Source organism: Melospiza melodia, chromosome 6 (assembly GCF_035770615.1).
Source record: "Melospiza melodia melodia isolate bMelMel2 chromosome 6, bMelMel2.pri, whole genome shotgun sequence".
Classification (NCBI taxonomy): domain Eukaryota; kingdom Metazoa; phylum Chordata; class Aves; order Passeriformes; family Passerellidae; genus Melospiza; species Melospiza melodia.
Window position 1 is genome coordinate 62,619,042 of NC_086199.1, and position 27,985 is coordinate 62,647,026.

Below are 27,985 nucleotides of genomic sequence, written 5' to 3' on the forward strand. Positions count from 1 at the left end.
TTTAACCCTAGACCTTCCCTCTTGCATCAGGCACACAAAAAGGGTTTTGTGGGCTGTGGAGAGGCCTGGGGTTACAGGGCGCTGGGTGTCTGTCCCTGCCTGGGCTGGCAGCAGGATGTGACTTCTCACTGGTATTACTTCTGTCTGTGCTGTGTTTTGATATGCACCCACACTGTGATGGGTATGAATACTGACTTCAGCTAGGTGGGTCTTTTTTCATTTTCTTTATGAATTTATTCATAGGAAAAGACAAGAAACAACATCCCTCATAAAAGAATCACTATACAAGCACTATAGCTCTGGTTAGGTTCCAAATATGCATGAACACCTTGCATATGCAAACAAAGCAAAGCCTAATTTGTAGAATAAAATATTTTACTACTTTCAGAAACAGCAGTAGCGATGTTTTGAATATTGTGTCATTAAAAGCAACAAGTATATTGTTTTATGATAAAAGAATTATTTTTAAAAAATTCATTTAGTTGACCATTTGTTCTTTGTATAAAAATGGAGCATGTACTGGGGAGAAAATAAGGAATTTATTTTACCCTGTAGAATTAGTTAGAATACCATGCCCTTTTTGTTCTAACACTAAGCCTGTAGGGGAACATTTGGGAGCAGAATATATTCTGTCTTTTAGCACCCTTCAGGCCAAGAAATGAAAAACTGAATTCCAACATATAATCAGTCAGATGCTTGAATGTGGACTCAGTATACCAATGTTAGCTTTTGAGCTGCTTAATTCTTAGCTGTTGTGTCTTTTCTTTTAATGTGACTTGCTCAGGTGTGGAATTGGCTGACTTTTTGTCAGAGATATGTCTAGAATTAAAGTTATATAAGGCTGTATCTGTTCAGAGGAAATTTGCATGGTTCATACTTCTGGTCAACATTGGAAGAGCCTGTAAAGTTTTGATGATATTTGCAATAATCTGCTATGTTTTAGTTTTGCTGCTTCTGGTTAGCAGCAAACCAGTTAGCAGCGATCCTATTAATACATCCTATTTATGCTTTTTGTCAGCTGTGCACACATTCATTTTATCAAAACATCAGGAGAATCCTTGACACACTTCTTCTGTTCAATACACATTTAGAAGTGAATTCTTTTACAGAAGTTTTAAGGTTTATTTTTTAAATCAGCATGCCAGTACAAAAAGTTTAGGCTACTGTGGTAAAGACAAGGAAAAATAACAGTGAAGAAAGCTGAAGGGGAAAATTTAATATCTGTTTCATAACATTAATAAAAATAAAGCTACTGTAATGAAAAATAGCTGTTCCTTTACTAAAGTAAAGACAATGAAAAGATTGATGGTGCTGCCCAAGTCCGGGTGTGTACATGTTTATGTAATGTGGGAAAAATTTTCTAACAAACTAAGAATAGTGGTTACACGTTTGCCCTCTTGGTAGTATTCTAGTCATGATGCAATTCTCAGCAAAATGCACTATAATTATACAGGGAAGTTGCTATTTGCATAGTAGAACACTGTGTATTTTCCCCAGTTTCAAACAATTTTTAGAGCAGAACGTTGAAAGGGAAAGGTTCACCTACTGTATGTTGGAGCACATCTCCTTGATGCACATAGTGTTCCTTCAAAGTGTAGAAGCAGCTCAAGATGCAGGGTGAATACATCTCCTAGTGTTCACTTTCCCCTCCCCAGTGAGAAGCCTAGAAAAATGTGAAAATACTTTAAAGTACTGTTATCACTGAATTTAGGTATAATTTATATATATTTATGTATATATGTATCTCCTTTACCTGCCTGTACGTCCTGGCAGTCACACTGGAGCTTTTGTGCCTCTTCCTAGTCATGAAGCAGTTTTCATCAGACATTTCCAAAAGATGTCTTTGCCATGTTGACAGTAATGGTATTTTTCAGTTAAATAGGAATTACAGTAGTTTGACATAATTACCCATTGATCCCTGTAGTCTCAGTACATATTGGTATTGACAGAGTCCTGAAAGCAAGTAGTTTAGGAAACGTATGCAAAGCAAGAAATGCAAAATGTAGATTATAGTAATCTCTTTGGTTTTGGCTGTAGAACTGGGGAAGAGATTTATTTGGCAAAGTTCATACAGAATAGTCTTGGTAGACACAGTGGTATCCTGTCCTCAGTTTCTGTCCAGTACCTTAAGTGTGACTTTTCTTTTGTCTGAAGGCAGGCAAGGCTAATTTTCTTACTGCATTACTAAAACATGACAAATGGCAATCTTGTCTAACCAGAACAGCAAAGCTTTTCTGTCAGCCAGCGCTTTTGTTTCCTAGTAAATAAACATTCATTCAGGTGTTGTAATGGACTATGGGGGGAAAGGTGAAAATGTAGCCATGGAACAAATTCTAAGCAAAATGGAGATTCAAAGGAAGACAGCATCAGAAAAGCCTCCTGTACACCAGTATTGCTCAATGACAGATGTGTGCTTAAGGTGTTAATTTAAACCCCTGTCTCTCCATGACTGGCTTAAACTGAGGGATATTCCATTGTATATTCTAACTTCTTCCTTGATCAGGTGAGAGTTGGGTTGATTTCCTTTATTTTATGTTGTTTCAGCAGTGCAAGCCTGTCACAGTAATAAATACTTGTGTCATGTAGAGTGATAATTCAACTGAAGTTTGGAAGGCAATTCTGTTATAAGTAGACCCTTTCATGACCTCTGTAAGCTTCCAGGAGGTTCACTTTAAGAAACAGCTCTCAAATATTCTGAGCCTAAAATGGAAACCTCTGATGGTTTGAGATAATTCAAGTACTTCTGTTTTGTATTATCTTTGTATAAAGAAGTGATGTTTTTGACAATTTTTCCCCTTTTTGGTGGTCTACTGCCATGATTTCCCTCAGTGGCTTAGCTTGCTTTTGGAGAAATGTTAGTTAGAAACAATGAACATGATACAACCCAACAGTCCTGTGTACACAAGCTTTTTTTATTCTACCAGCTCCTCATTAAACTAGGCCAGTGCACTTCCAGAATACATTAGTGCAGAGCCTGAAAAAACATTTATGGCAGCTTTAACCTTATATTGTATTATTCTGCCACTCTTTGTCCAAATCTGTCCAGAATTTATAGGAGAGGGTTGGTCTCAAGGCCATATATTATCATGTTGGGTTTTGTAAAATGCTGGAAGTTCTATATCATCAAAGTATTCAAATCAAATGGGTAAGTGAATAGCTTCAAAGCCATTTTCTTCTTCAGAAAATCAGAGCATTAAAACTTCAGGCTGTATTTGTGTAAGAAGTTTTAGGAAAATACCAAGCAAGCTACTCATGCTATGCAGTTTTGTGTGACTATAGCTACATAAGTATTTATGTCCCACATGCTCTCTTGCAGACACAGCCAAGACTCTGCTGTGAGGGTGTTACAGGTTCTCATGTACAAGGTTTTTAATATAACCAAGTGTCCGGAATTGTCCTAGAAAACATCAGGGTTTTTTCCCCCAGTAAATTTGCACATCTCTCATTTAGCATGCTGAATAAGAATTGTAAATGTTTTCAAATGGCTTGAAATACTTAGCAGTGTTTGAGGTTTGAGGATTCCTCAAAGGCAAGATCTTCACGCTTTTATTTCCACAACTGTTTTGAAACAGCAGCAGTGAAACTTGAGCTGTGCCAAAGCTGGGGTGTATGTGCATGTGTGTGTGTGGATCCCAGTGATCCCAGTGCCCATGTCCAGCACTCACCTTGGTTGCAGGCTGATCAGTCCATGTCCAGCACTCACCTTGGCTGGCAGGCTGATCCCAGTGTCCATGTCCAGCACACACCTTGGCTGGCAGGCTGATCCCAGTGTCCATGTCCAGCACTCACCTTGGCTGGCAGGCTGATCCCAGTGTCCATGTCCAGCACACACCTTGGCTGGCAGGCTGATCCCAGTGTCCATGTCCAGCACACACCTTGGCTGGTAGGCTGATCCCAGTGTCCATGTCCAGCACACACCTTGGCTGGCAGGCTGATCAGTCCATGTCCAGCACTCACCTTGGCTGGCAGGCTGATCAGTCCATGTCCAGCACTCACCTTGGCTGGCAGGCTGATCCCAGTGTCCATGTCCAGCACACACCTTGGCTGGCAGGCTGATCAGTCCATGTCCAGCACTCACCTTGGCTGGCAGGCTGATCCCAGTGTCCATGTCCAGCACTCACCTTGGCTGGCAGGCTGATCCCAGTGTCCATGTCCAGCACTCACCTTGGCTGGCAGGCTGATCCCAGTGTCCATGTCCAGCACTCACCGTGGCTGGCAGGCTGATCCCAGTGTCCATGTCCAGCACTCACCTTGGTTGCAGGCTGATCAGTCCATGTCCAGCACACACCTTGGCTGGCAGGCTGATCCCAGTGTCCATGTCCAGCACTCACCTTGGCTGGCAGCAGGCTGATCCCAGTGTCCATGTCCAGCACACACCTTGGCTGGCAGGCTGATCAGTCCATGTCCAGCACACACCTTAGCTGGCAGGCTGATCCCAGTGTCCATGTCCAGCACTCACCTTGGTTGCAGGCTGATCCCAGTGTCCATGTCCAGCACACACCTTGGCTGGCAGGCTGATCAGTCCATGTCCAGCACTCACCTTGGTTGCAGGCTGATCAGTCCATGTCCAGCACTCACCTTGGTTGCAGGCTGGCCAAACAGGTTTTACTGGGAGGTGGCCCCTCCTCCGGGCTGAGCTGCCCAGCACAAACACTGCTGGTACTCAGCCTTTGCTGAGCGCCGGCTGGAACCTTCTTCCCCACAATCATAAATCTGAACTATTTCAGCTTGTAGCTCAGGAACTTTATGACATTGTTTATGTGGCTAAATCTGTGCTCTGGGCCTGAGCAGTGTTAAGAAATCAAATTAGCTTGGATGAAGCATCTCGGTGTTGAGTATGGAATGCAAATTTGCACTGGTCTGGGCGTGAAGCAAGTTAATTTTGTGACGTCTGGATTTTGTGGTCCTGCTCTTCAGAAGTTGTAGCTAAGGAGTTATTCTGCAAATGCCAGGAATTACAACAAATAGTTTCTCATTACATAATGTAAGTTGTGTGTGTTATATTTTGTAATGCATGCCTGGGGAAAAATCTCATAGAATAAATTTCATGCTTATTTCATGAATTGTTTTCTCCTTGTGCTGTCATCTAAATGTGGCATTACCAGATAAAATCATTTACTGTACTGAAATGAAGCCATTCTTAGCACCAAAAAGGAGGGAAACTTTTATTTCCTTTGTGTCTCTCCATCTGTCTGGGAAAACTGTGCAAGTTCACTCCCAGCATCTCCCTTTTTTCCTTCTGTGCCTTTCCCACCCAAGTATAGATAGTCCTGACCAATAACACTGCTGGCACAGATACCCTCCTTTCCTGTGCTGATTATACCTTTGACTCCTTAGCCCAGAGTTTTGTGCCAATTTGCAATTAGGAGTTAATTTTCCATGCCATATTTACCCAAGTCTGTAGAAACAGTAGTTGTCTTGTAAAACTTACAGGGAGAGTTCTGTATATATGTAGCAAGTAGTTCTGAATATGTTAAACAATCCCTGGGGAGAATGTTTTAGCCAAGTTTTAGAAGTTTTACCTCTTTGTATGAAGCTTGAGGTTCAGTGTATTTGGGGGAGGAAAAGAAAGAACAGAAGTCTTTCATTTTAGCTTTTCTGTATCAAATGCATATTGCATTAATGCTTCCCTGGAGTGAAGCCTAGCTAAACTTTAAAATTAGGGCAAGAAAAAAAAAAGGAATGGTAATGTGTGAGATGAAATTGTCACTTGTATTATCTCTGGGAAGGAACTAACAGCAGCTGCAATGGTAGAAATTCAGCATCTCAATCCTTACAGTGTGCTCTAAGAACCTGTGCAGCCCCTCAGCAGGTACTCTGCTTAATAAGGTTTCTTCCTTTGACTTGCTTGGTGAGATCCATGTGTTGAAAGACATTTTTGGGCACTCAAAAGGATAAATGCATTAGCTTCACTGTCACACCTTCAGTCATTTGTGTTTTCTTCTCACCCTTTTCCCCACCGAAAGAACAAAAGGGATTTCACCCTTGCTGACACAGATGTTGTGTGTCACTCCAGCCCCAGTGTCACCTGCAGCTATTACTAAGCTTTTGCTAAGCACATTTTGTCTCTGTGGAAGACAGTTTATGAGGGTGATGGATTTGAGCTCTTTATTTGCAAATATTTTCCAGTTTATTGTTCCTGTATGTAGCAGCTCTGAGTACATTGTTTTGCAAATCGGGACAAGGGAACCGCTCTGCCTTCTGGGGCTGTGCCATGGTGGTGTTTAACTCCACTGGAATGAACTCTGTAGGAAAAGCACTGTACAGGGCCTGCTTTATCCTCACTGAAACTGGCTGCTGTAGGATGGTGTACAACAACTTAGTACATAAAGCAAAGAACCTTTGCAGTTGAAAGCAGGGGAAGCTTTAAGCAGAATGAAGTAACATTAGAACTTGCCTAGGATTCAGAATAACTTTTAATAACAGAAATTATTTTTATATATAGTGATAAGTTTTCAAGGTTTCTACAAACTGATGTCTGAATCTGATGTTTCATTCCAACTCCATGGCAATTCCTTGATTCAGAATCTACTTGCCACAAACTTGCCTGAACAGCTGCACAGGAAACAAGTGTCCTTTCAGTGTGTGTTTTCACAGGGCTTCTGTCATTTTAGGTGGGCTGACTCAGGAGGACTGGCTGAAATGCAGGTGGTAAAAATGAACTCTTTGCTCTATTTCAGATTACCTCCTCATGTAGAGTCTGAGTGTGATCATCCCATCCTTTATTTATAGTGCTCAGGTATTAGTTCAGTGCTGGTAGAGTTGAGTATCTCTTGTAGAGCTGCTTTTATTGCTGCTTCCTTCAACACATTCACGTTCTTCATCTCTCACCCATACACACTTGCTGAGCCTGGCTTAACTTGACATTTGGGATTTTAGAACAATAGATGCACCTACACACTTGTCAGAAATACAATATCTTTGAGATCACGATTTCTCTGTTCAGTACATACAGCAGCACTCTTTCCTTTTCCTTTGCTCTTTTTTTTTAACTAAGTAAAGTGGTATTTGATGAACCCTTGCTGCTTCTCATTTTGTGCATCCCTTCCAAAAAGCCTTAGTATAAATTTTTTTTTGCATTCCCAATGGAGCTTTACTGATATTTTGAGCTGATTTGCTTTTCTTGCTGCAAATGGTTGTTTCTCATGTTATGGATGAGGTGAGAATATTGTGAACCCTTTTTTTCTCTCTGCCTGCTCTAGAAAAAACACCCCATAGTATTGATGGAGCCAAAGATGATTGCAGGATAGACACTGACTTGTCATTATTTTCAGAGTTTTCAGTAAAGCAGCAAATGTAGGCACCTTGTCACTTACAAATGTGCTGCTTTTAAGCTCAGTCTTTTATGCACAGACTTTCTGCACTGTGTGTGGCCAGGAGGACCTATTTGCTCCTGCTATTATCTCAAGAGTGGAGCTGAACACGTACCTTTAAAATCTATTTTCCCTTCACTCTGACCATTCCACACTGCTTTCTGAGACTGAGACAACTTGTCTTCAGGCTGTCTTCTTTCCCAAATCCATGCCTGTAGTGCTGATACTGAGCAGAGCTGCTTGTGCCATCTGCTGCTGTGTGAGGATGACAAAATGGAGAGCAAATGTAATCTCGTATAAACACAGCTTAGAGGCAAGCTAAAGGATAAAATGTTCTCATTGCTGATTTTCAGTGATTCCAGACACCTGGGAGTACCCTGTGAGGTAACTGGAAAGGGTATTTGGCTAGGTGGTATCAGGGCACACTAAAGTCAAAATGAGCTTGCAAAATTGAAATGTTATATGTCAGACAGGGACACACAATAAAATTAAGCTTAATTTAAAACAGGACTTTGCAGTCTGATGCTACAAGGCTTCATTTCTATGCATATAAATGCTGAACTGTACCTTTCTTTTTTTTCCCCCTCGGCGTTGTTTGTTTGTCTGGGTTGAATACAACTCCCTTTCTTTGCCAACCTCCAAGTACCAGAATATATCCCTGTGGTGGCTGCTTTACATGTACTTTTTATGGAATGGTAAAAGGGGCAAATAAGTATATAATGATTAACTGCTGGTTATAACAACATTATAAATACAAAGCATTATTCATAAAATTTATAAATATTCCTTGCCTTGGTAGCTGGGATCAGTGTAGAAAGCTTTCCATCAGTGTGTTGCTAGCACATGTAGTCATGTGTAAGTGAGGAGAAATGGGGCTCCCCTCATCCCAATGCCCTGCTGTGCCCTTCCTCTGTGCCTCTGGTGATGTCACTGTTTTGCTGATGTGTCTGTAGATCCAATACAAGCCGTGAAGCTGTTTGTAGGTCCATTCACAGGCATTCCTCTTAACGTTTAGTGATGATTTCAATACACAACGCTGCCTGTCTGGTGGGAAAGGCACTTGCTAGAAGCATTCTCCGGTGCTGAAGCACACTTGGGCTAAGGTGCAACAGTTGTTACATGCAGAGGATGTTGAGGAAGCAAGTGAAAGAGGCTTCTGATGAATGTAAATAGGCAGGATTTCTGATGGCTGCAGACACACCCTTAAGGAAGTGTAGATATGCATCCTTCCGAATATGCACAGGTGGAGAGCAGACCAGCAGCTGTGTTCAAATAAACACTCCTTGTAGATGGAGTACTCTCCTTTCTGGACGAAGCAGCTCTCAAATAAACCCATTTGTGTGTTCTAAATCTTGTGAAAAGTTGTAAGAATCTGTACTGCACATGTGGTTTAAATTATTTATGTTGGTGCCATTTAAATAAAGTGTGCGTGCCTAAGTTGTGCTTCCTATAATAATGTGATTTTTATTATTTTGAAGCATTTAAAATTGATTTAGAGATGCTGGGTTTTCCCACAACTTGTATGAAATCTGTATTACAGGTAAACTGTAGCATGTAGTCGATCAAAACAGAGGATACTGCTTGAATAGAGGAAAACTGATAGGTGCCACAGAGACATGTGGTTGAGAAAAGGGAAAGAAAAGTGCTGAGCTGATGTGGAAGCTAGCAGAAGAGAGAAATAAGCCATTTATTTGCACCCAAGTAAAAAGTGATCAGGTTTGAAAGTTGTGTTTCAGTCAATATTTTGGTTTTACCAGAAGAGGATCAGTTCCTAACCTGCATGAGATCACTGAACCTCCATCTCTGAAGGGCCACTGTTTTGCAGTCAGAGTCACAGAGAGGCTAACTTTCCTAATGCAACTGTAATGCCACAGAGCTGTATTTATTTTGGTTTTACTCCTGGATTTTTTCTTTAATTTACTTTGGATAGACAGACTTTTATTAAAACTTAAGCTGCTTTGTATCACAGGCTTGTTGTTTTTAAGGTGGTTCTTTAAAAAACTAAATTCTCTCTGCAGATTTCACTGGTGGACAAAGCAAGGGCAGGTGCCCATCCTCCATTTGCCAGGACTCTTGCTTCGTCATGTTACTGTCACAAGTTGCTCTTACTTGGGGAAAAGGTTGACAGAGCATCAGATTTTTTGCAGGTTGGATTATCTCCTGTATGAAGTGCCAGGATTCAGTGTGGAAAACCGAGCTGTGTTCAGCTGCAGGCTTCCTATGTGCTATCAGTGAGGTCATTAAAACTCCATCTTAAGTGGATTGCTTGTACAGTGGGAATCAAAATACCTCCTGCTTCACAAGGGTGAGGAGGCCTAACTTGGACATGGAACTAAAAGTGCATAGCTGACCAACACCCCTGCCTGGGTAGATGCTTTGGGACTGAGCAGCAGCACACAGTTCCTTCAGGTTGCATCACGGGGCTGCGGTTTCTGGGGTTTGTGCAAACAGCAGCCACATTCCAGCCTGCTTTGACCAGGTGATGCCAGGCTGGTGGCAGCAGCAGTGTCACAGTTTGTGCTCAGCTGAATTCAACAAGCCTGCTTGCCCTGTGTTCACAGGGCAAGATGCCTGTTCAGTAGGCAAACTGGAACACTTGGCTGTACCCTGAATGGGGAATTGCCCCTTCCGATTACAGCCAGTCTTGGAGGTGCACATAAAATGGCAAACCCACTGTTTTCTCTGAGATGTCCTGGGCCAGGCTTCAGTGTGTCAGAATAAGTCATGTACTCAAGACTTTCTGTTCTAGGTCACATTATGCCACACCTGTTACATTTTTTGTTGCGATCTGGCTCTAAATGCTACATCTGCAACCAGTGGGCACAGCTGCCTGTCCAAAAGGGGCATGGATTGGTGGTTACATGGCATGGCTAAGGAGCTGGACCTACAGTGCCTTTCTAAGATCTGTTAGGAAAACACATGGCCCAAGTGGTTTATCCAGGCAAAAGTGAAGGTGGGTCACAATGGACCTTGTGTTTGGGGACACTGCTTAATCAGTCATCCTCTGAGGACCATTACCCAAGTGCTTTGCTCTTAACTCTGGTCACAATGGCAAGTCATCTCTTGCTGTTTATCGCCTTCTTCTTCACCAACTCTGTTGGGCTGCCATGCACTATGTAAGACTGTCTGTAGCTCTAGTAGCCCAGGCCCTTGCATGCCACACAGAGTCCTGAGAGCAGTGCAGAACCTTGCTGACAAAAGGCGTCTTTATTCCCGTTTCCCACGGGGAGTCCAGCCTGGCCCCACTGCGGACGGGGCCCGTAGCGCAGACAGCAAAGCGGAACGTTTGCCCCGTGTCCTGCTCCGTCAGGCACCGTCCTGCTTTGCCTCGCTTACTCTCCGGCTGCCAAAAAGGAGGGCGGAGGATTGCATTGTCGGTGTCGGTGCCGGTGCTGGTGCTGGGCAGCCGCGCTGTCCGTGCCGGCGCTGCCCCGGGTTGTGTAACGCGGCCGGGCCGCGCTGCCCCTGCGGCCGCAGCGCCGCGGGGCGCGGGGGCGGCGCCGGGCCCTGCTCGGGCCGGTTCGGGGCCGGGCGGAGCAGCCGCGGCACCGCCCGCCCCCAGCGCCATTGGCGGGGCCGGCCCGGCGGGGGCGGGCGGCCGGGACGGCGGCGGGGAGCCCGGGCCGAGCGAGCCGCGATCGCCGCTCCGCACCGCCGTACCATGGTGGGCGATCACTGCAGCCTCCCCGGTGAACGGCCCGTGCTCGCCCAGAGTCCCAAGCCCGGATTAAGCTGCAAGATGGTCCTGCAGGCGGTGGGCAAAGTGCTGAGGTAAGCACGGGTCCGGCGGCGGCCGCGGCGCCGGGCAGGGCAGGGCGGCTGCCCACGGGGATCCCGGCACAGGAGGGAGCTGGAGCCGGAGTGGAAACTCCGGCCGGGCCACGGGCGCTGCTGAGCCCCGCTCCTCTCCGGAGGAAGGAGGGAGGCTGCTTTTGGCTCCCTCTGGATCTTGAGTGGCCATCGGGGAGGCTGGAAGTTGGAACAGCAGTAAGCGCTCGGAGGGGAACATTTGTTCACCCTTAATACGGCAGTCGGGTTTTGTTTGCGCTTTCATGAGAACTGAGTTTCCAGGACGTAATCAGACAGTGAAGGTCCTGGCTTGCCTGAAAAAGGACTCTGACCAAGATGCTACATATGCTTTGGCAAGTCCTCTACAGAAATGTTGTAAGATGAGGGGGAAAAATTGCTCATGCAGCTCACAAGGGCTTGTGTGAACACTGAGACGTGGATGACTACTGAGACCAAAACCAGACTCTTTGGCAAAGGATATGCAGTAATTTGATTCGGAGGAGTTCTGACCCGTTCTGGCTGGTATGGAAAAACGTCACCACAAATATTAGGATTAGGAGCGTCGTTCTTCAACAACTGCAGCTTTTTTTTGTTGTTGTTGTTGTATTCAGATATTTTTCTGGAATCTGTGGAGAGTTGCAGTGCTGCTCCAAAAAGGAGTCTTGTTCCTCCAGCATAACTTTATTTGGCAAGCTTTCGGGTTCGTCCCCGTTTCCTACTGTCTGTTGCCAATTGTTAAATGTTTGTCAACAGAAACATTATCCCTCTCTTCCTCTGTTGACTCATGTCTCTCCCCAAGCGAGTTTAAGAGAGCCATTTATTAAAGCAGAATGTTCTGATCACAAAGCGGCTGAGCTCTGGCTGGGGCTTCAGCTAGAGGAGTTCGCTGAGCTTGAAGCAGCCTTGGTGGGAACAGCTGCTTAGATTTGCTCTTTAAAAAGTCCCATACTGCAGTGGGTTTTTTTTCCCCTGTTAAAAATACTTTCCCGTAGAAAATATTAATTTAAAAAATCGAGGTTTCTCTTCCAGCTTTTTAATAAGTTTAACGCCCCTTCTTTGCATTTTTGGGGTGCAGCGTGTCTATAATTCAATACGGTGTCACACAGCTGGTCATATCATAAAATCCTTTGGCCAGCGACTTGCTATTCATGATGTGAACCTTTTGAAGTTTTTGGTAGCTGTTCTATTGGCAACACTCCCAGATGTAAATAGATGGGTGCCTCTGTAGGGAGGAATTGCCAAACCTTTTGTTGAGCATCTATGGCTGTTTATTTTAAACTATAGGTAAGTTCCTGTGACTTACAAGTGAAACATATATTTTTAATTTGTTCAGTGCGTGATTTTTAAAAAATGGAACATTAACCTCAACCTTTCTCCTCCCCCTGGAGTACGTGCAGAAATTGTGCATAGTTCTGCTTTTCTTCTGAGATTGATTTTCGATGTGTACTATAAAACTGTTGTGAAAGCAGGAAAATATTGTCACACATTATGATATGTTTTGGACCAATGAATTAATAGCATAACTTTAATTTGTTGAGCTGTTGAGCTAGATGGGAGTGATTACTGTTTTGCAAATGTTCTTTTAATGTGTCCTTTTGTTCTGGGTTATCTCCTTTTGCTTGTGGTTAGAGAGAAATGTGAAATCACAAAAACTTTATTTAGATGCCGTACTGGTTCTCTTCTTTCTTCTCTAGAATCTGCTTCAGATGCCTTATCTCACCTTAGGTGTTTCACGTCACCTTGCTTTGTTCTGTAAAATATAAACTCATCCTGTTCTGTAAAGAGCTCAGGCAGTGTGAAAGCACGGGCACTGGTGAGGAGCCAGGTAAATACTACATCCAGTCAAAGGTTCCTTATTGCAGAAATGGGATATTAGTGTGAGCCCTGTCAGTGATGGGGGAAGAAGGAGCCACGTGGGACCTCCTTTAGGCCAAAAATGTGTCTTGGTGGTGACAGCTGGGATGGGATTTCTCTGAACAGAGGCACCCACAGCTGAGCTTTGTCCACTTCATTGTTGGTAGAAAAGAATAGGGACCTTAAAAGTCCTGTGTCTGAATGCAGAGGTGCAGTGCCTGCAATGATAGAGTGACCACCTCGCGTGGTTATATGTAAGTTGTAGTGATAAGAAGTTAAATGAGATGTATTCCAAATTACTGTGATATCTTGCTATCTCTTTCAGAGGAAATGTATTAAATACCACTTCTAAGCTTGGCCACCTGGAATTGCTGATGGAGTTTTTTGCAGTCTCTACAGTGCTAAACTCTGTATGGAGTAATTTTGGTTCTGTTGATCAGGCCATCGCCAGTGACTTGCTGATGAGATCCAAGGATATCTTGCTTGTGCACAACCTGGTGTTATGAGAAGCCCCCACTGCATTTTAGGCCCTTTTCTCAGGCCTAACTGGGAACTGTCATGATCACAGTTTCCTCCCAGCCTTCCACAGCCTGCCAAGGAATTGCAGAAATTCACAGAGGACAAGGGATAGAATGCCTGCGTTCTCTCTAAACTGCCTCCACTCCCGTCCCTCTCCTGCTTGTGAATTTTAAAGCTCAGGTGTTCTTGTGCAGTAGTTGATCATTTTGATTTCCTGCATAGCAGATTTGTTGTGTTATTTACTCTGAGTGTGAGTAGTTACAGCTAACACTCGAGGCTTTTAACACACAAGTTGCTCCCATTAGTAGGTCCAGCTCCTCCTGCCTGCTGGGTGCTGTGTGTGCCAGTAACAGCTGCCAGGAGAGGAATCAATACACCGCGGAAACGAGGAGGGAGGTGTGAGGAAGCACAGAGACTTCATGAGAAGAGCAGTCCCGAGAACCTGAGAAGAGTTTAAAAGAGCGTGGGGGAAAGACAGCTGAACCAGAAAGGGGGAAAAAATGTAACAAAAGCAACAGATGTGTTCTCAGTCTTTCTAATTAATGTTTTATGAAAGCCACGGTTAGGTTTATTGCTCTTTTAAATTATTTGTGATTCAGCTTTGAAGAACTCTAGGGATGCTTGTATCTTTCATCATATTGGTTAGTAAACTGTGTTTAACACTTCAGGGATGGGACCAAGGCTGTGCACTTGTAATGATTAAAAAAAATTGAGACACCAGTAGAAAAGTGTCATCTCCCCTTTAAATTAGTCACAGCATAGCTGAGAAGTCCCATAACATGGTGTTTAATTAGGGCTGTTTAATTTCATTTCACTTCATATGTTTTTGAAATATGTTAATGTAATTTTTCCCCTTTTCTGTAATGAATTGTGCTGTTATTTAGCCCATAATTAGAGAGGAAGAAAAACCTAAAATGGGTCCAGTTTTTCTGTTTTTTGTTATTTTGATTTCTTTGAGTTCGTGGTTCTTGAGAGACATGGAAGGAGAAAGGGCGAAGGGTATCATGTCAAAACTTAGAACATTATTCTGTTTTTTAGCATTATTTCATTAATTGTCCGAGTTTCTTGTGGCACCATGGATTCCTGTCAGCTTCCTTGCAGAGGTCTGCGTTTTACTGGCCTCAAGGAGCACAAGAGGAAAGAAGGCTCAGGTTCCTGGCCTCTCTCCCATTTTTGGTCCCAGTGGGTAACAGAGCCAGCCTTAAGCATTTTTCAGAGCCACACGCTGCTGAGTTCGGGACAAAATGTTCACTGCCTGTGCCAGTGCCTGAGTCCTGGTGCAGATGCTCAGTGTGTTTGCAGAGCTGTGACACTTTGGGTCCTGTGCTAGCAGTTTTCAGAGGCTGTTCCCCATGCAGCTTCCTAGTCTGTGTGTTTCCTTTTAGGTCTCCAGTGGAACTGAGTCCCTCTGGGGTAGTTGACTTTTAATCAGAGATACAGTGGTAGGAAAGAGGAATGATGCAGGCTACAGAGTTGTGATGTCACTGTGTAACATCTTTTGATAAATTACAGTATGGTTTATATGTACACACTGTCCTGGAAGAGTGTGGAAATGGAGAACTTAAACCTCCCCTTTCTCATAAGAGCCTCCCTTTTTACAGCATTGTACAGGCATTGATTTGGATACCAACTAAAAATAGAACAACCAATCCCACTCTTTTTTGGGTAAGCGCTTTTCAAGAGTGTAGTTACTTGTCTTCAGTGATAGGGTGATAATGATTGTTTCATTTGGATAAATTAGCAAGTTTGAGTTGGCATTCTGGATGCTGCTATGTATTTTTATAGCCAGCATTCAAAAGCTTTTGAAAAATTAAATTCCTTCTCTATTTCTCAATTCATAGCAAGATGAGGAAGAAACCAGCTCGATTTTGACGTTGTATTTTGGCTTTTAGGTAATCATGCAAGGCTGTCTTGTAGTGTTCATGAGCTGGGACATGGATGGGTAGGAGCAGAGAAGCTTCTCCTCTGCTGCCTGGACACCCGTGGCTGAAGGCAGCTGTTGTCGGTGATGCTTGTGTGTATCAGCAGGACTAAAGCAAATATTTAAAAAATCGATCCTGTTTTATTCTAATTTGGGCAGAAACATTTTTCAATTATTTAGTCTCTGGTTCACAGTATTAGAAAGTAATTAGAAGAGCCTTGTTTAACACTAGCTAATCTGATTAATGCAAAAGCCTGGGACAGACAGAAGAGAAGGGAGGGAGGACAGTATGCAGGGAAAAGGGGCTTATAGGCAAAATGCTCTTCAGAGCCACATTGGCTATTTTTATCCTGTTCTTTTTCTTTCTCCCTCCCACAATTTTCCATTGTACCGAAATAGTTCAAAATGTTTGGTTCAGGGCAGCTGACATCACTAGTTGTCATGCTGTGTCCTGCTGAATATTTCTGTAACAGGAGCTGATTCCCCATACAATGATGGCCTTTTGGGACTCTCAGCTGCTCAGAAAGGACTGGTGACACTATGGGGCAGTAACATCTTGTGCTTTGGCAAGGGGTGACCAGGCAGGAGGGGCTCTGGTGGCTCTTCTGTGTGAATGAGAGCATGGATGTGCTTGTGGAGATTGCTCATTGATGCAAGTGTCCTGTTCTTGGGACAGAGCTGGTGACAGGAGACAGGCCTGGGTGGCACTGCCAGCCTGATGGGCTCATCTGGCTGGGATGTGCCTCCTGGAGAGGCAGCTCTCCCTGTGTGTGCTGGGTGTTCCCAGCATACACAGGTAGCAAAGTCTCTTCTGGCCGTAGACACAAAGCTTGTTGTGCTCTGCTTGATGTTCAGTCACCCAGGAAGCTGGTGGATGCCTCTGGCAAAGCCATGCCGTGACTGGGGCTCTTGCTGGAGCTCAGGACTTGGAGCTGTGCTCTATGCTGTGTCTCACAGGTGGGTCCAGCATGCCAGACACTCCTCTGGTTCTTTGGGATAATCCTCTGTGAAGCCTTGTGAACATTGCTGAGCCATGTACAGTGTATTACCTTAATGAAGAACTTGGTGTCTTTCTTCAGAGGCATTTACAGCATGAAGTTGTATTTAGCTTATGTGTTCCACGTCCTGTGAAGTGATAGCCAGAGGGAGAGCACTGCTAAAATTCTCTCTGTTGAAACAACCCTCTAAGGTGTCTCCAGAGCTCGTACAGAAAGGGCTCCTGGCCAAGGTTTAATAGCATTTTCCTCTTGTTTAGAGGTAAAAGTATGCTTGCTTCTTTTTTTACTGAAGTTGCCTCCTGGACACTTTACAAAGAATAGATTTGACTATATCCTCAGACTTGTGAAATTATTCACTCTTTTATCTTGTTTTCTTGGTATGCATATAGGATTTGTTCCAGATTTTAGCTGCTTGTTTCAGTCTGAAGATTATTTCATTTATATATGAGCAAAGTATGAGTGTGCAACATTCATCCTTCTGGGAGTTGACTGCAGTTCCTAGTTTCTCTTTTTTTCCTGTGTTGCAATAGCCCATAGTTTCTGGTGCTGCTCTTTATGGGAAAGTTATCTATTCCACACAATTTCTTTCTGCTCTTCTCTGGGATCTCAAATGTCTGTGCACTCCAAGACTTTACCAGGTAGGTTTTTAGGAGAAAAAAAGTCCTCTGTAGAAGAGCTTTTCTCTTGCCATTCTTGATTTTTTTTGAAGAGGTGTGGTGTTAGGAATGTGATCTCCTATCAGTTGTCCTCTCTGTAAGATGGCTGAGGCAAAATCTATCTGTTCCTCTATTGTACTGTGACTACACCAAAACTGAGTTTGTTATTTTATTTATATAAGTTTGTTATATAAGTGTTGTTTTGTTGAGGGGAATTTTTGAATTATTTTCTTAATTCCTGGTGCTGTGGGGTTCAACAGAATCTTAACTAAAACTTCAGCAAATTGCTGTCAGAGAAGAGATGTTGCATTTCTTTTAAGAGCTGCCAGCACCTAGTCTCTGGCAGGAGGATTGGATATATGAATTAACCCTTTCTTCCAGCTTTCTGAAGAACAAACCTGCTTCTTTGAGTGAATGGAGCCCATTAGCACTGAAGCCAGTTTGCTTGAGTTCGTCAGAAAATTTTACTCTCTTAATTTTTCAAGTTCTTTTCTGTCTGGTACAGAAATAAGTCTACAAGTGCTTCTGCTCAGACAGCAGGAGCACGTGGTAGCAGATGCTCCCCAGGTGAAAGGAACACTGTGGATGTCTGTGTGATTCCTTTTATTTTTAAAAAAAGAAAAATCAGCAGTGAGTGCAGCTGTCCTCAGAAGGGCAGGTAGTGGCACAATATTAAAATTCTTAGCTTACTATCTGGAAAAAGTAGTCCTGGCACACCACCCAAAGTACATGGAGTTACTGAAGAAGGAAGGTTTGGGTCTCTTCATTGTTGGTTTATGTAACTCCACACAGAGGTGGGATGACACGAGGTGCACCTTGCGGGCTCCATCACACCCAGCCAGCCCCCAGATCTGCTCCTCAGGCATCCCAGGCTCAGAACAGCACAGCCTTACAGGGAAGGTGCTGGCTGTCAGCAGGATGCATTTAGCACAACAGGGAAAGGAAAATTCTGATAAAGAGGCTTTGCTGATTCCTTCTTTTACAGAGTCCCCAGTTTTGATGTGACTGATAAATTTCTTTAGAATCATGTGGGGAGAAGATGAAGCTTCGGTCTTGAGACCACATTCTGTGTAGGACAGAGGGGAAGCTCTGTTATCTCTCAACTGAAACAGTTGTTTTTCTGTTGCTTTACAGCACAGAAAGGTTTTTTCATGTCTAGGTATATCATTCAAATCAGTACATTTTTAAATCCACACATAACCATCCCTTGCTTTGAGGAGTGACTCTGAGTTGCAAAAGCTGGGGCAGAAGTGTGGCTTCATAAAGGGTTTTGAGGAATGTCTCTGGTGTTGGTCTCACTTCTATGAAGTGATCAGTTGCAAATCCCACATGAATGGTTAAAGATCCTTTTTGTCATTTGCTCATGCAGCCAAGGGAACAAAACAACTTTAGTATGCAACTGTGCATCTAATTTTAGTATTTGTTTTTGAAAACTACTAGTTTTCCTTAACCAATTTCTTGGTTGTGCTTTCAGCATTTAATTAAAAGACTGAATTTGTATTTTAACAGGTTCTTGGAGGTAACACTACAAGTTTGGGTATATCTATGGGGTTTTTTCCTGATTTCTGGTGGATCATTATATCTGTAAAGGTGTCTCCACTTGCTTTTCAGTCTCCTGTGCTGTATTTGGAAAAGTAATAAATTAGGGTTGAGAATCACTTCTGTCCCACTAGCTAATTAACAGTGATCTAACTGTACCAGTAATTAAACCATTACCCATCCTAGTATTTTTTTCAATCAGTCATTCAAATGTTCTTTACTTTGGCCTGTGAATCCAAAGTTTGTGTTTTAAATAGATACTTTCCTTCCTCTGTTGTACAGAAAAGCTACAATGTGATGTTTTCTAAGAAATTCTGAAACAGCTGTGTGCTGTTGTTGACAAAACTGAGCAGAGCATTGCATCATTCTGTCAGAAATCTTTAAAAATTAACTGCATGGTTACACTAGTGAAAGTTTGTACGTATCATTTGTTAATGAAAGTTACCTAGTTAAGATAATGCATTGATTCCTTTTCCCACTGACCTTCTGACCGTGTGAGGAGACACACAATTTATGCCTTCTATGGCCTTCAATTTTTAAGTTTAACAAGATAGTTCACACTAAAGCTGAAAGGCCCTGCTTCTGCTCTCAGGATCTAAAACTTGCCAGGAAAGATGGGACTTAACTGAACTGACTTGGGTTTAAATTAAAGCCAAAATATTAACAAAAGGGGGAAATTTTTTTTATCTCCGCCATTGAAAAGTGACCTTGACCCATAATATTTTCTATTGAATAAATCTTCTTCCTTATTAAAATGCTGTGGTTAATTTGAAGTGTAAGAGATGAGTTTGTGGAGCTTGATACAGAGGATTTTAGGTGGGGCTGCTTTTGCACATTGGTATTTCTTTCCCCAGCCTGCTCAATAACTAATGAGTGATAGGTGATTGAATTCCCCCCAGCTGTGTGTCTCAATGCAGCAAGATGCACGTGTGTGTGCTAGTACACATGCTTTAACACTGAGGTGGCAGGTGCAGGCATGCAAAATTGCTTATGAATAGTGAAAACAAGTTAGGTTTTTTATTTTTGCCCCCATGGTGTGTATCCTAGTTTATACTGTGTACTGAAGCTCCTGCAAAGAAAGCTGAGGTGTTTGAAGTAGCTGTGTTGATACCTGTGATTCCGTGTGCACTCTCAGTTGTGAGTGTGTGCTAGGTGTGCCCTAGCACATTTCTGTCTCATTAAACCACATTTTTTTAGATGGAAAGCAGACAGAGTTTATGTGAAGGTTTCAGCTGTTGAAGTCCTGCCCACTGTGTGATAAAGGTGTTGTTTTCCAAGGTGGAACTGTAGCAGGAAGGCAGGTGCTGAACTTATTTTCAGTCCCTTCCCTACAGAAATAACTAACTTGTCCTTCTGATGCAAGACACCTTTTGTGCCTAAATAGTTGTAATTTCACATTGCAAGTACAGGAGACACTGTATGCACCCATCTTCCAGAACACAGTATGTAGGTAAGCTACCTCCATATCTAACATGGTTTTGCAGTGGAAGGTTCTCTTTAGGCTACAGTGGTGCATGAAACTAGTCTGTATTGTCAGATAATTTTTGGTTGTTGTCATACAAAGAGAGCTTGCAAGGCAAGATGGCAGTGAGGAAATGAAACCATTTTTTACAAAGGCAAACTGGTCTGCACCCTGGTACTCTGTGAACAGAACGAGCTGTCTGCATTTGTATATCTTGGGCTATATAGCAAGAAGTCTGATTGCTGAAGCCAGGTTGCCATGGTGAAATAATTCCCAGCAATTAAAGCACAGTTCCATCCTGAAAAGCAACTCTGTGCAAGGTATGTTGTGAAATCCCACATTTACAAGGCCATGAGGTTTCCAAATCAAATTTGCTTGGTTTAGAAATAAAAAGGTAGCTTTGCAGTGTTCCAGCTCTACAAACCTCATCAGGGTTGGGACATAACAGTGCCTTCAGTGATTTATGTGCTCTGGTGGTGAACTCCCTCCCCACAAAGGTGCACCACAGGGTACTGGATGTGCTCATCTAGAGATAACAGGGCTCTATCAGAGTAGCCAGGAGGAGCAGTTGCTGCCAAAACCTGAATTTAATAATGACGTAAAACTCAAAATAACTCTGTGTTCCAATAGGAGATTAGAGGATAAAAAAATCACTGATTAAATTAATAGACATATCAGAAAAGACACAGGGAGTAGATTTGTTAATTGAGAATTTTTTTGTGATTTTATTACAGTACATTAAATTTTTCTTTAAATTTGGAGAGTTTAAAAACTTTAAAAGAGAGATAAAACTTTTTTTCCATTACATTGTTTTTTCTTGCTCTCTGCAGGTAGTATTTCTGGCCTCCAGAGTTTCAAATTGTCAAATTGAAAAAATACTGCTCTTAATATAATAACAAACCTGACAGATCTATATTTGTCTCCTTCAGAGTGAAAAAGATGTTAAAAGCCTCTCCAGAACTTGCTTTCAAATCTTGGCGCAGATCACTTGTTCTCAAGGCTCTGTGGGTGACCTTTCCACTGCAGCACATGTAACAACCAGGCTCTGCCATTGTCTGCTTTCAGTTGAGGGCATATTTTCCCCTTTCTCTGTGTGTTTTAATTAGAGAAACATAAGGTATGTTGTAGAGCTCTGCCTTGGACTGCAGTATTTTTTGTTTTAGAGAAGGAACTATTTATCTCTGCTGGTTTCCAGCGGTCCTTGGAGAACTAGCTGAGATGTAAACATTCACATGTGCAGATATCTGTGCTGAAATGAATCCTGGCCCTGCTGTGTGGCTGCAGTATGGGAGGATATTTACCAGTGGAGGCTGCTGAGGAAGCATTTGTTTGCTTGAATACTAATGGCATTTTTCCTCTAAGGGAGGCAAGGATACAGGAGCATCCTTATCTTGGTATTGTGTATGGGCCTGATGGGTTTGGAGTGTTTGCCTGGGGACTGAAATGAGCTGTGTGTTAACAAGACAAAGCCCAGACCACAGCGCCAGCCTGCAATTTCAGCTGATGAATGGCTGGGCAGACATGTCCTAAAGAGTCAGCATGGGGTGGCTTCTCCTGTCCCCACACCAGGGTCTGCTCTGAGTGCCATTCCAGGAAGGAGGAATTACAAGCACAGGAGAATGTATGAGACGCCTTCTCAAGCAGGGATTTGGGGTTTACCCTCTTTCTGCTCAGTTTTGGCTTCCTTTCAGACAGTTTGCCAAGTGGAGACTTAAAAAACAACAAAAACAATAGCCACCACTCCATGTCATTCCCAGGCTTGGGACTTGGGCACCTGTGACTCAGTTCTCTGCTGTGTGGTTTGTTGTAAGCATTGAGTAAATTAATTGTTACAACACTTAGTCCATTACCTACTGAATCTCTGTTACCACAGACCTTATTTGGCTCCATGTAGAGATGTTGAAAGTAGGAAAAATTAGTCCTTTTTGTTTCCTATTCCACAAAGTACCAGAAATCTGGATGGTAGTAAATTGCTGAAGAAATGAATCTTGCTGAGCCTTCGTGCTGGCACCTCCTGATTGGGATGCGTTGTGGCTTTTTGCCACCAAGGTAAAAGAGAGCATTTCAAAATGAAGAACAACTGCATATTGCTTAGATAATTTTGTTCCTTCTAGTGAATTGTTTCATTTAAATGATATCACTGGCTCCTAGAAAAAAGGAATCTGTTTGTTTCCCATTGGACATGGCTTCCCTGGTGTCCCAGTTGTGTTATCTGGAGGGGAACCTGGAGAGGGCAAGGACTGTGCAGTCGGGAAGCTGGAAACCCCTGTTCAGTCTGGGGGAGGAGTTCTGGCAGGTAGGCCCAGGGAAGAAAGGGAGCTCCAGTGTTCCACCACAAGAATGCATTCTGTGCATTTTTGTTGCATTAGCTGAGCTGTGGCGTGCCTGGCCCTGCCTCTGCAGCCTTCTTCCCAGAGCTTCATTGGAGACAAGGTGGGGGACAAGGAGTTGATGTGCCTCTGAGACACCTCTGTGGGCAAACACCCAGCTTGTGCTGGGAGGTGATGTACCAGGGAGGTAAGAAGAATCATAGCTGTCTGGGATGGAAAAGACCCTTGAGGTCATTGAGTCTGCCATTAAACCATATCCACACATCATAAATACTTCCAGGGATGGTGACTCCAGCAGTGTGCTCCAGTGCCTGATAACTCTTTGGTGAAGAAAGTTTTTCCTGATCCACAGCCTTGAGGCCATTTCCTTTTGTCCTGTCCATTGTCACCTGGGAAAAGAGACTTTTTCTTGCTGCAGCCTCCTTTCAGGCAGTTGTAGAGAGTGGTGAGGCAGCCTGAGGCTCATTTTCTCTTGGCCACACAGCCCCAGCTCAGTCAGCTGTTCCCTGTAAGACTTGTGCTCCAGCCCTTCACCAGCAGGTGGGTGGGTGGGGTCCTACAGAAGGGTCTGATGTACCAGATGTGGCACGGTGCAGGTGCCCCATGTTCTCCTTGCTTTTCCAGCAGCACCAGCTGGAGCTCAGTCTGGCCCTACAGAATGTTTTGGGCTTTCTCTTGAGAAGCAGCATTATGAAATAATGTTATGGCACTTGTCATCCTTAACATGCCTGCCATGCCTTGGCACCGACTGTTTACAGCAGAGCATCTGGAGGCCAAGCAAAGATTCCCTTTTAAGGCAAAGAGCCACTATGAGAATCCCAAAGAAAAAGTTTCCCTGGCATGTGGGGTACATTCTTCTTTCCTCCTCCTCTTAAATAAACTATTAGTAACTTTTAAAAACAGAACAAAAATGAAGCAGCAGGGCCAGAAATGCTGCCAAAGATGCTTTATGCTGCGCAGCCCCCTTAGACCTGTGCAGCGACCAAGCCCTGGAGCTGACCCGGGGCAGGAGAGGGGAAGAATGAAGCTGAGGTCAGAGAGGTCTGTCAGAGACCTGTGGCAAGAGGAGATTGGAATGGAGACTGCCTTAAAAAGCTTGGTCTCCTTCCTTTCTGCAGCCCTGGAGAAAAGCACTGTGCACAGCAGTCTGAGAACAATTGCACTGAATGCTGCACTGGGATTTGGACTTGCTTTCCAGTACCTTGCACAGCTTCCTTTCCCATGCTGATGTTCTTTTCTTTCCCAATCCTGAGCGTGGATGTGTACCTCCAGGATTTGTGTGCTGGGTGTGCTGTCACATGGCATTTCCAGCTGAAGACTAAGCAGTGATCTGGGTTAAAACAGGACATGGGGTTGCAGAAAAACCTCCAGAGGTGCTAATCTTGTGCTGTTTTAAAGAAAGAGGGGAAATACAAACATCATCTCTAGCGGTGTTCTCAAAGAAAGGGCAGCTTGACTGATGTTTGAAGGAAGCTGTTATTCCCCTTTTTGTGCATGCTGTACAAGTAAACAAAGACACTGAATTACCAAGAAGGGATTTAAGCTTTGTAGCCCTTCTAAGTTTCCAATTCTTGCTCTTAACTGAGGAGAAAATGCAGTGGGCTGCTGGGTAGGAAACTGGACAGCCTTCAAGAGTTTGTTCCTGACCCGTAAGAACTGGCGTAACCTGCTGCTTCATTGTTCTTGTCACTTGGACTCGTAAATTTCAGCTCATAAAATTGTTTCCTTCCTGCTATGAATGGGTTCAGGACTCCCATGCTTACGCAGAATGTTTGTAACCACAAATTAACTGATAATTTCTTTCCAGTAAAGGGCCACATAAAAAGCCTGTAAAGGTAAAAGGTATATCTGTGGGCAGCTGACCTGCTTTACCTTACAAACCTGTAGCTTTCTGTGCATGGAATCCCTGTGTTTTTCCTTTCTGCAAAGGGAGTACATTAGAGGGAGAGACCTCCAATATTGGAATTTTTTTGCCTTAATGTGTTTTACTCCCTCTTCTGTTCCTCTCACATCCCCTTTGACTCCCAAAGAAGGGAAGAGGAGAGAAGCTAAAATGCAAACATCCAGTACACCTTTAATTCTGAATTCTAAGCCCTTATTCGCTGGAAGAATAAAAACAGTGTTCATAAAGTTTGGCCTGAAGGACACTGCTACAATGTTGTCTTACTGCCTCTCCAATTTTGTCTTTTAAGAAGCTAATCCCCATCCTTAGAGTGCCAAAAAAGTAATTTTTGGTAGAATTACTTCACTTTATAGCACTTCATATAGTGGTGCGTGTTTTGAAGCACACCACTTCAAAAAGAAATTTTAAAATTACAGGATAAAAACTCAAAGGCCCAGATAGTTTGAGAGATCAGCTAGTTCAGTGTGTAGAGGTGTACTTGGAATTTGGTGTTGCTGTTACAGACAGTAATCTATGTAAAATGTTCTAGTTGGGAGTGCACCATTTAAACCCCAAACTTTTCCAGATCGTGAACTATACAAATTGTAAAATGCAAGCCAAGTTACTAGAAAATAACCCCAAACCCGTGAGTGTTGTTTTTAATATAATTTATATAATTTTGTAATATTTCTGTAGGCATCTTTGGTTTTGATGTTCCTTAAAACAGTTTTTTTTCTTTTTCTGTCATTTTTTGTGTGCATTGCTGTGGACTGCAGAGCTGTACTCTCACCAACACTAATGGAACATGTCACAGCTGGATTGGCAACAGTGGAATTTGGCACAAATTCTCTTCTGAATTTGTGGGGATTGCTAGGATTATAGCAGTTAACCTTGTGTAAGGCATGGGGTCAGTTGCTAAAAAAAGCCCACAAAATCCCACCACATTAATCACAAAATATATGTCTTTGTCCTGTAAGGTTCTTGATCCATGGTGATTTTCATCCTCACAGACTTGAGAGGCTTGTGAGTTTTGAAGTTTGTAAACAGAGACAGATTTGCCATGTGAGGCCTGTCAGACCTGTTCTGTAAATTTTCCAATGGAAATTGGAGTGTTTGAGATTTGGTTGGAATCTGAAACTGGTGCATGATCCAGAGGGAGTGATGGCAGTTTTACCTGCAGCTCTGGTCATCACCACTATAGGCTTTTAAAATAACTTCTTTAACTTTCTAAAGTTACTCTTACTTCCATTTTAATGTGCCAGACTAAAATGAGAAAACCCACTGATGACATTTCCTTCCATAAGAAGAAGTAAACAGCCATTCATCCCAATGGTTAGTGTGGTGTGGAGGATGGAGAAGGGTGATCAAAGTATCATCAGTTGTCTTTGAAGAGATTTCAGTTTCAGATGCAATGTGAGAAGCTGCACAACTTGCTGGGGACAGCAAGAAATTATTTTAGCTGTGCTGATTTGCTCTGGAAAAAAGGAATCCTGAACTGGTAGAGATTATCTAAAATAACATGGTCAGTTTAGGGAAGTTTGGCATTTAATAAATCATTAATAAATCCCTCTGTATGATCAGCCTGGATGCCTGGTACAATTCTGAAGTGAACTACCTCAGGTTATGAAGCACATCCCCACTGGGATGTGGAGGCAGAGTCCTGGTCCTTCTTCAGCTAAATCAGATTGCTTCATGCGTGCTTCTTTCCAAACAAACCGTGTTGGTCTACACTGAAGCACATCTTTAGTATTTGTACCATGAATCAGCTTTGAGTCTTACAGACAGAGTCTGCTCTGAAATGGGAATAGCATTCCTCAAAATGGTATTAAAACTAAACTTTGGTGGTGATTTGAAGATGCTCTGAAGTGCAGGGGTTTTTTAAACCAAGAAATTACTGAGCTGGAAAGCTGTCATTTCAAGAAGGAAATGACAGAGAAAGATTAGATGAGGATCATTATTAACTGACATGGGATAAGAAAGCAAGTTGGGAAATTGGCAATTTTCTTTGATCTTAACAAAGCAGTTAGATTGGGGGGAAAAAAGTCATCAGTGAGGGTGTCACTTGGTGGAGTGTCTTCTAGCTCTCTTTCTCCAGTGAAATCCAGGCAAACTTGCAGCTCATGTGTGTTCTAGCTGGACACAAGGCTGAGTATGGCAGCCCTGCGAGAAGCATGAGTATTGTACAGTCTTGGCCTGGTGCCAGTTTGCTGAACCTTCTTCTAAGATTTCAGGCAAGCCATCTCTCTTCTGCCATTTCCCATCACTTTTCCCTCTCTGAAATTTATTTTTGGGTGTGACTTGACCTGTGGCATCACGTTCAATTGAGTGCCTAAAACCAGAGGCAGACCTAACCCGGGAATTGTCTGTGGAATTAGTTTGTACTCTGGTTTGCCTGTCACTAAAAACTGTGGAGTGCTGTCCCTTTGGGTTCCCTAAAGAGATTTCTTTCCTTAGTTAGCATTTAAGTACTGATAGACAGGACTTGTGGACAGCTGTAATCCACCAGACTGCTGCATAACAGCTACTTCTGCAGCTGCTTGGGTGATACAGTTGATGTGGCATGGACCTGTTAAGACAAATTTAGCAGAATTCTCTAATTTTTGAAGAAAGACTCATGTAAACTTTAATCAGGATTTGAAGTGCCTATAGCTCTGTTTGGAAAATTCTGTTATTTTTGCGGTCTTAGATGACACTTAGTTATGTTTTCCAATAAACAGTCATTTGCAGGTGATGAATTTTGATGTTTCCTAAAGAGAACAGTAAAACTACTGTTCTTGACATTTTTTTATTCGTGTACTTTAAACATAAAATGAAAAATTAAGGAAGGCATCTTGAATGAGAAGAGCTTGCAAAAAGGAGGTAATGGATGTGTCACTTTGTGCCTTTGGAGTTGAGTCCAGCTGGTGTTTTCTTAAGAGGTTTTTGAAACAGCAGTGAGCTTGGATGTAGGCCTGAGCAGAGGGAAGGAAGTTTATTCCTGAACTTTGCACTATTTGGTAATCCTGGTGGTTGTGAACAAGCTTTGGTTTGTGTGGAATATGGAAGTATCCTTGGTTGATTCTTAATCATATGTAATTGTGTTTCTAAACCAAGGTTTTTTTCATACTGCTGTATTATGCTACAGCTTTGTAAGTTTAAAAAGAAAATACTTTACGCTATGGGCTGGTATTGATAGTTCCCAAACTAAACCTACAGTTTTACAGCCTAGATTAAGCATGACTGAATTAATTTGAGTAAGTCACTAGAACCTAAGTTCTGCCTAATTGGAGAGGGATACATGGCCCAGTTCAAAATGACATTTTTAAGGCTAGATTTTATGTTTGTGCTGCACAGGGCAATTTGACATTCAGGTTTCAGTGGTGTGAATAAATCCTTTGATAACAGTGATTCTGGGTATTTTGCAGGTTCTGTGGTGATAACCAAGAGGATTTTATGAAACGAGCCAAAGTTTTGGATAGGGGCAGAGCATGGGATTCTTCAGGAAGCTTTTGTCTGAAGTGCTTCAGTTCCAGCACCAGGCAGTTGTGGAAAGACTTACACAATCTATTTAAAAGACTCCAGGTGGCTGCGTGTACTGATCCAATAGAGAATTGACATTTGTGTGAAAATGAGAGGCTTTGGATTCTGCCAAAGGACAGTGTAGTGTTGTTTGCAGTAGCAGACTTGTGAAATATATTTAGTGTTGAATTTTTGTTTATTCTCTTGAAATGGGGAAGGGATGC

General features: G+C 42.9%; 1 protein-coding gene across 4 annotated transcripts in view; it reads left to right on the forward strand.

The window, feature by feature from the left end:
• The window catches only part of MOB2 (MOB kinase activator 2), a 109,795-nt gene that overhangs the window by 69,253 nt on the left and 12,557 nt on the right, over positions 1 to 27,985 (forward strand). Inside the window, exon 1 of one of the 4 annotated variants that reach the window (XM_063158667.1) lies at positions 10,929 to 11,084. The exons of 2 other annotated variants lie outside the window; for them this stretch is intronic. In XM_063158667.1, the coding sequence (XP_063014737.1) occupies positions 10,975 to 11,084 (110 nt within the window). In that variant the 5' untranslated portion in view covers positions 10,929 to 10,974. Of the gene's footprint in view, positions 1 to 10,928; positions 11,085 to 16,228; positions 16,354 to 27,985 lie in introns of those variants that run through there. One more of the 4 variants, XM_063158666.1, reaches the window with a different exon arrangement.